Source organism: Cynocephalus volans, chromosome 4, assembly GCF_027409185.1.
Source record: "Cynocephalus volans isolate mCynVol1 chromosome 4, mCynVol1.pri, whole genome shotgun sequence".
In the NCBI taxonomy this organism is placed as follows: Eukaryota; Metazoa; Chordata; class Mammalia; order Dermoptera; family Cynocephalidae; genus Cynocephalus; species Cynocephalus volans.
Window position 1 is genome coordinate 65,516,012 of NC_084463.1, and position 7,552 is coordinate 65,523,563.

The 7,552-nt window shown below is 36.7% G+C and overlaps 1 protein-coding gene across 4 annotated transcripts in view; it reads right to left on the minus strand.

Moving 5' to 3' along the window:
* Positions 1-3,248, minus strand: part of LOC134375500 (CWF19-like protein 2) — a 100,427-nt gene extending 97,179 nt beyond the window's left edge. For 3 of the 4 annotated variants that reach the window (XM_063093976.1, XM_063093975.1, XM_063093977.1), the window contains exons 1-2: positions 3,154-3,248; positions 1,459-1,597 (exon numbers count right to left, since the gene is read on the minus strand). In XM_063093976.1, the coding sequence (XP_062950046.1) occupies positions 1,459-1,512 (54 nt within the window). In that variant the 5' untranslated portion in view covers positions 1,513-1,597; positions 3,154-3,248. The remainder of the gene's footprint in view (positions 1-1,458; positions 1,598-3,153) is intronic. The other variant, XM_063093978.1, reaches the window with a different exon arrangement.
* Positions 3,249-7,552: the final 4,304 nt, after the last annotated feature.

Sequence of the window (7,552 nt, forward strand, 5' to 3'; positions counted from 1 at the left end):
TAATCTTCCAAGAAATCATAACATGCTTTCTATAATATGTATACTACTAATAAATCATATAGCTGAGATTTCTTATCAGAAAAATATGAGGAAAATTTTGGTTTTAATTTATTTTTACATTCATATGACACAAATATAACCAAATAAACACACACACACACATATGTATATATACAAGGGTACGTCAAAAACTTCCTGGAAAGATTTGTATAATCTTTCAATTCTATTTTTCCACAAACTTTTTGAAGTACTCTTGTACAAAACATATCTGTGCATACATACATACACACGCACACACACATAATAGCCCTCTATGGTCCCCAAAAAATTTATACAAGATTATTAGGCCATAAAGAAATAAAATAAGACAGCATTAATTAAAATTGTAGGAGGAGGGTGCAGTGGGGGGAGGGAAAAGGAATGGAGAAAAGGAAGATGGTGACTAAAGGGTACAACATATTAGTTAGACTGGAAAAATAGGTTTTAAAGATCTACCGTACTGCATGGTGCCCAGAGTTAACAATAATGTATTATATACAATATTCCCCCCCTTATGAGCAGGGTATGTGTTCCAGGACCTGCAGCAGATGACCGGAACAGCAGAATAGTACTGAACCCTACATATACGTACCTATGATAAAGTTTAGCACTGAGAGACTAGCAACAATAATAAAGACAACAATGATAAAGACAACAATTATAACAATATACTGTAATAAAAGTTATGTGAATGTGCTCTCTCTTTCTCAAAATATCTTGTACTGTACTTCCCCTTCTTGTGATAAAGGAACAGAGAGGGATGGCTCAAGATTTCATCATGTTACTCAGAATGGTATGCAATTTAAACTTATAAATTATTTCTGGAATTTTCCGTTTAATACTCTCAGACTATGGCAGACCATGGGTAACAATAGATGGCCAGTAACGGAGACAGAGGAACATGAAACCATGGATAATGAGGGACTACTATATTTCACATTGTATCCCACAAATATATACAATTATTATGTCAATTAAAAACAAATTTCAAATATTGCATGAAGAGAAAACAACAAGGCTTGAAACAGAAAAAATAATCAAGACATAAAGTTAAAAGGTATAATTTGTGGGTTGGCTATTTAGCGCAATTGGGAAACCATGGTGCAGATAACAACAAGGTCACAGATTCAGATTTCCATATCAGCTAGCTGCCCCCCACACAAAAATATATAATTTTTTAGATCCATAAGCTTGGTATAAGTGGGACAAATATTTAAAGCTAAGCATTCTCACTGCCAACTCAAGTAAAAAAATCTTTTCAGTGTTATAATATCCGAAATATTATATTGTAACACTTCTGCCAGAGAGATAAAACTACTCAGTAATGCCAACTATATGATATTCATTCCGTATCTTATGACGTCTATAAACTTGTTCTTCTGATATTAACTTGAATAATTACAAAAAAAGACAGATTACCTTACACCAAGTAAGCCTGTTGGTATTCACGTGAGAATTGTTCAATTCGCTCATTCACATCAGGTAGCATACAGGTATCCTCACCCCGGAGTCACTTAAGTTCTTTACGCCGTTCTTCTTTTTCAAAATTGGCTTTAGCCTGCAACAACAACAAAAAAGACAAACTGCCAATTGAACCAACTGCTTTTCACAAAAAAAGGCAAATAAAAACCTGTCCAGCTTTCATATATACCTACCTGCTCGTGAATGAACGGTCTGTTCCTTGCCAGGAATCTACTTCTACCAGTGCACAAAGACAGACAAAAACAAAAGCCCTCTCCTTCTGTATTACCAATCACATTACCAATCTCCAGTGAATGGAGCCATCATTCAGGGTCAGAATCTTGGGACCTATTCTAGACCCTCCTCTCTCCCTAAACTCCCTACCTCAAATATGACTTGGAATCTCTTTTCCCTTCACCATCCCCATGGCTACTGCCTTAGACTTTAGACTGACCTCCATGCCTTCAATACGCATTGCTCACACCCCAGTATCCAGCCCCTCAAAATGCTTCAGGATGAATCATCTTTCTAAAAAGAAATTATCATATTGCTAATTTTTATTCATCCTTCAACAATAATCAAATAAAGCAAAGTTTTTCCTAGAAGATTGTTCCTGCCCTCTCATTCTCTCTCCCAAACTCCAAAGCTGGGTTTGGTCTTTCTCAAACTCTATGAATATCTCTACTGTAAAATTTATCACAGCTTATATACCCTACTCTCTCCAAAAACTGCTTGAAACACCAAAGAGATGAAGATGACGAATATTTATTATACATGTATATTACATATGCTGAAATCAGGGAACAATACCAACCTTTCACCTGTCCAACTCTAACTGCACACTATTTCCCATTAAAATCTAGCGGTAGTCATTACCCCTTTCTCCCTTCTGTCTTCTCTACCTCTTCTCTACTGGCTCCTTTTCATCTGCATTTAAACTAGTTTAAGATTTTATCATCTTAAAACAAACACAATCAAAAACTCTCACTGAACACTCTTGCTCTCCAAGTACAACTTTTCCCTTTCATCGCCACACTTCTTATATACTGAATAAGCTGTCGCACAATTCAGTACGGTTACCTCCTCCATTCTTTATATGTTACCTCTATGCATCTCAATCTTAATAAGAAATACAGTACTTTTCAACCTTTTGTGAAAGGCTAAATTTTCTGGGTCTGTAGTGTTAACTCCTGTTTGGATCAGTAAGGGCTTACGATAAGTCTGGAATTGATACCAACAGTAAGACTAGAGAATGAAACATCAAATGAAATGAAACAAAGTCTACTCAAACAAGCCTTACATGTGTCACTGGAAACAAACAAACAAAAAAAACATTTCAGATAAAAGCAGATAAAATGACAGGCTAGCAGAGTACCTAGGAAGTCCGCAGTCCCGGTATTAGAAATGTAAAAAAATGGATGACACAGAAGGTAAGGGAACTTGGAGAAAAAGAAACAGATCATCCTGAAAAGACAATAAGTAACTGGAACCTGCGAGACCATCTGGGGGCGGGAGATACATAAGAGTTTACCGGCATCGCAAAGAGAGACTCCACCCAAACAAGGTGGAGAGGGAAGGGGGGAGTGGGCAAGCTCCCGGGAACCCTCAACTCCCACAAATCTAAATTCCTACAAAAGCCCCCAACGGAGATACCTGGCGCAACACCTCAGCTCTGGCAATCCGGGTCTGTTCTTTACGATCTTGGATACTCTTTGCACTTTGAAATCTACCACTGCCGGCCGCCACAGTTGTTGTCATCGTAAAGCCAGGAAGTCGTCAGGAAATCCCAGTTTACGACAGTCGTAATTTAATAAACAAACCTGGACTTCCGACTAGGGGGAGGAGGGTTGCTACTTCACCAGCAGAGCATGCGCAGATCTGGATGCCGCTTAGCGTTCCCCGATAGTTCCAGCTCCAGGTTTTCGTCCAGCTGGGACTTCCACCAAATTATCCACTAAAGTATCCTTTTTCGTTTGCCTGTGCTGAAAACAGGCTAGCAAGAGGGCAAATTTTCTTTGAAGATTCAGTGTTTTGCTCTGGTGGATCTTTTTTAAATATATGAAATAGTCATGTGAATTTTGCCTTGTACTTCATATTTTATCCGTGCCTATTTAAATTGTTAGAAGTTTACATTTTGTTTTTCTCACCTCATATTATTTGCTCATACTTATCCATCCAAGAATCTTTTATTACAGTGAGCAATTACCTATTTATTTGTGTGGGGATTTTTTTTTTCTGTTTTATATTTATATCTGTCAAACAAAACTTAAAGATCCATGAAGAATAAGACATTCTAAAGTATCAAGTGCTTTGAGAATACACTGAGCTTATATTAGTAATCATATAAAAATAAAGAAGGCTGGAGAATACCTATAAACTAGATATCTTAAAGACACTAAAAAGAGTTAACACAAGCAAGATTGAGGTAAATATTTTCTTTTCCGTTTTCATAAAATTGAGTTTGTGTTTGCAAGAAGCTTTCCCAGGAGCTTCTATTTACTATTCTATGAAGGTCTTAACCTTGAGAACAATTTTTACTTGTTTGATATATCATACAAAGTACTCGTTGTATTTTTGTTTTAGATAATTGAATTTTAATTTACTAATTGACCTTGGAATACTTAACCAAATGATTACTTTGACTGATTTTGTCATAATTAACTCAACTAGTGTTAAAGACTTTTCAGATCTCTTCGGATTCAGAACAAACATCTGTTCTCCCCTTTGTATCAATTACACAGCAGATTAAAATAAACAGTGGTTATAGTAGAAACTTGTGTGTTTTAGTCCCTTCAGGCCGCTGTAACAAAAACACCAGAGATTGGATGGCTTATGAACAACAAACATTTCTTACAGTATTCGAGGCTGGTGAGTCCAATATGAAGGCACTGGCAGATTCTATGTCAGGTGAGGCCGTTTTCCAGGTTCATAAATGCAGTCTTTTTATTGTGTCTCACGGTGGGTAAGGGTGAGGGATCTCTCTGGAATCTCTTTTTTAAGGGCACTAACCCTATTCCTGAGGGTACCCATTCTGATGACCTAATAACCTCCCAAAGGTCCTACCTCCAAATACCCTTACATTGGGGATTAGGTTTCGACATGTGAATTCTGGGTGAACACAAACGTTCACTGTATAGCGATGTGCAAATTTATATGAAGAAAACTTTAAAATCTTACTTAAGGGCCGAGCTGGTGGCGCACTCGGGAGAGTGCGGCACTGGGAGCGCGGCGGGTTCGGATCCTATATAGGAATGGCCGGTGCACTCACTGGCTGAGTGTCGGTCACGAAAAAGACAAAAAAAAAAAAAAAAAAAAAAAATCTTACTTAAGCCTCAAAAGCAGACTAGACCAAATGGAGAGGTATATGATATGCTTAAAGAAGACTCAAAATCATAAAAAAAACCCAATTCTCCATAAATTAATTTGTAAATATATGCAATACCAATAAAATTACCAATAGAAAATGTTGGGGTCAGGGAGGGGAACTAGACATGTTAAAATAGACAAAAAAAAAAAAAAAAAAAAAAAATGGTAAAGCAAGTTGTTTAGGATAGATTTTCATTTGGTCACTCCTGATAGAAATCCAATCACACAGTTTAATCAAATAAGAGGTAATGTAATAAGGAGCCTATAAGGTAGCTGGTCCAGCTTTAGTGTAATTGCTAAAGGAACCAGGTTGTTTCTTCTTTTTTGCTTTGTCACAGTCTGTGACTTTAGTCTTCATAGTTTCAAGCAGGGAACTACATTCTTCTACATATGTGCATGGCATCTATTAGACACAAGAATGAAGGGAAAGAGCAAAGGGTCAAAGGTGTATGCCAGCTAAGCCAACCCTGTTTTTTATTAGGAAAATGATGGCTTTTCCTAAAGCTTACTCCAGTTTATCTCATTTAAATCTGTTGTGTTTTACTTTTTTTTTTTTTTAACCTTTACTTGTACATATTTCTGGGGTACAGTGTGTTGTTGCAATACATGCATATACACAACAACTCACTTAGGGTAGATAGCATAGTTTTGTACCCATTAGTTCACCACATCTCCCCCCTCACACACACAACCCTCCCTCCTGACCTCTAGTAACCATGATTCTATTCTCTACTTCTATGCGAACCACATTTTTTTTCGGTTCCACATATGAGCAAGATCAAGTGGTATTTGCTTTTCTGTGCCGCTTCACTGAATTCACGTAACATGATGGTTTCCAGTTCCACCTGTGATGCTGCACATTATAGGATATCATTTCTTTTTATAGCAGAATATTATTCCACTACAGTTTTTTAATTCATTCATCCGTTGATGGCATTTAGGTTGAGTCCATCTCTTGGCTGTTATGAATAGTGTTGCAGTGAACATGGGAGTACGGGTGTCTTTTTGATATATTGATTTCATTTCCTTCAGATATATACCCAGTAGTGGAATAGCTGGGTGGGAAAATAGATCTATTTTTAGTTCTCTGAGGAACTTACATATTGTTTTCCACAATGGCTGTACCAGTTTGCATTCCCACCAACAATATAGGAGGGTTCCCTTTGCTCCACGTCCTCACCAGCATTTGTTATTTTCCATTTTGTTTGTAATAGTCTTTTGGAGATGAGATGACATCACATTGTGGTTCTAACTTGCATTTCCCTGATGATTAGTGATTTTGAGCATTTTTTCATGTGTTTTTGGGCCATTTGTATGTCTTCTTTTGAGAAATGTCTGTTCAGATCCTTTGCCCATTTTTTAATTGGGTTATTTGGTTTTTTGCTGTTGTTTGAGTTCCTTATATATTCTGGATAATTAGTCCCTTGTCTGATGTATAGTCTGCAAATACTTTCTCCCATTCTCTAGGTTGTTTCTTCATTTTGCTGATGGTATCTTTGCTGTACAGAAGCATTTCAGTTTTAGGTAGTCCCATTTGTGTATTTTTGTTTTCGTTGCCTGTGACTTTACAGTCTTCCTCAGAAAAGGGCTGCCCACTCCCATTTCGTGTAATGTTTCCCCTATGTTTTCTTCCAGTTTGGGGTCTTAAATTTAGGTTTTTAATCCATTTTGAGTTGATTTCTTTGTATGGTGAGAGATAGGGATCTAGTTTCAGTCTTCTGCATGTGGATATACGATCTAGTTTCAGTCTTCTGCATGCATGTGGATATACAGTTTTCCTAGCATCATTTATTGGAGAGACTGTCCTTTCTCCACTGTATATTCTTGGCGCCTTTGTCAAAAATCAGTTGGCTGTAAGTGTGTGTGTTTATTTCTGGTCTCTCTATTCTGTTCCATTGGGCTATTTCACTATTTTTATGCCAGTACCATGCTGTTTTGGTTATTATTGCTTTATAGTATATTTTGAAGTCAGCAATTGTGATGCCTCCGACTTTGTTCTTTTTCTTCAGATTACTTTAGCTATACAGGATCTTTTGTGGTTCCATACAAATTTTAAGATTGTTTTTTCTATTTCTGTGAAGAATGTCATTTGTATTTTGATAGGAATTGTGTTGAATGTGTAGATTTCTTTGAGTAATACAGACATTTTGATGAAGTCAATTCTTCCAACCCAAAAACATGGGATATCTTTCTATTCATTTGTGTCTTCAATTTTTTTCACCAGTGTTTTATAGTTTTCATTGTACAGGTCTTTCACCTCCTTGGTTAAATTTACTCCTAGGTATTTCACTTTTTGGTAGCTATTTTGAATGGGATTACTTTCTTGATTTCTTCTTTAGCTATTTTATTATTGGCATATAGGAAGGCTATTGACTTGTGTGTGTTGATTTTGTATCCTGCCACGTTACTGAATTCATTTATTATTTCTAGTAATTTTTTGATGGAGTCTTTAGGGTTTTCTATGTATAGGATCAAGTCATCTGCAAATAGGGATAGATCGACTTCCTCCTTTGCAATTTACATAGCCTTTATTGCTTTTGCTTGCCTTATTGCACTGGCTAAAACTTCCGGTACTATATTGAATAAGAGTGGGGAAAGTGGGCATCCTTGTCTTCTTCCAGGTCTGAAGGAAAAGCCTTCAATTTTTATTCTCTAAAGATGGTTTCAAAACTAAGTCTTTTGTTTT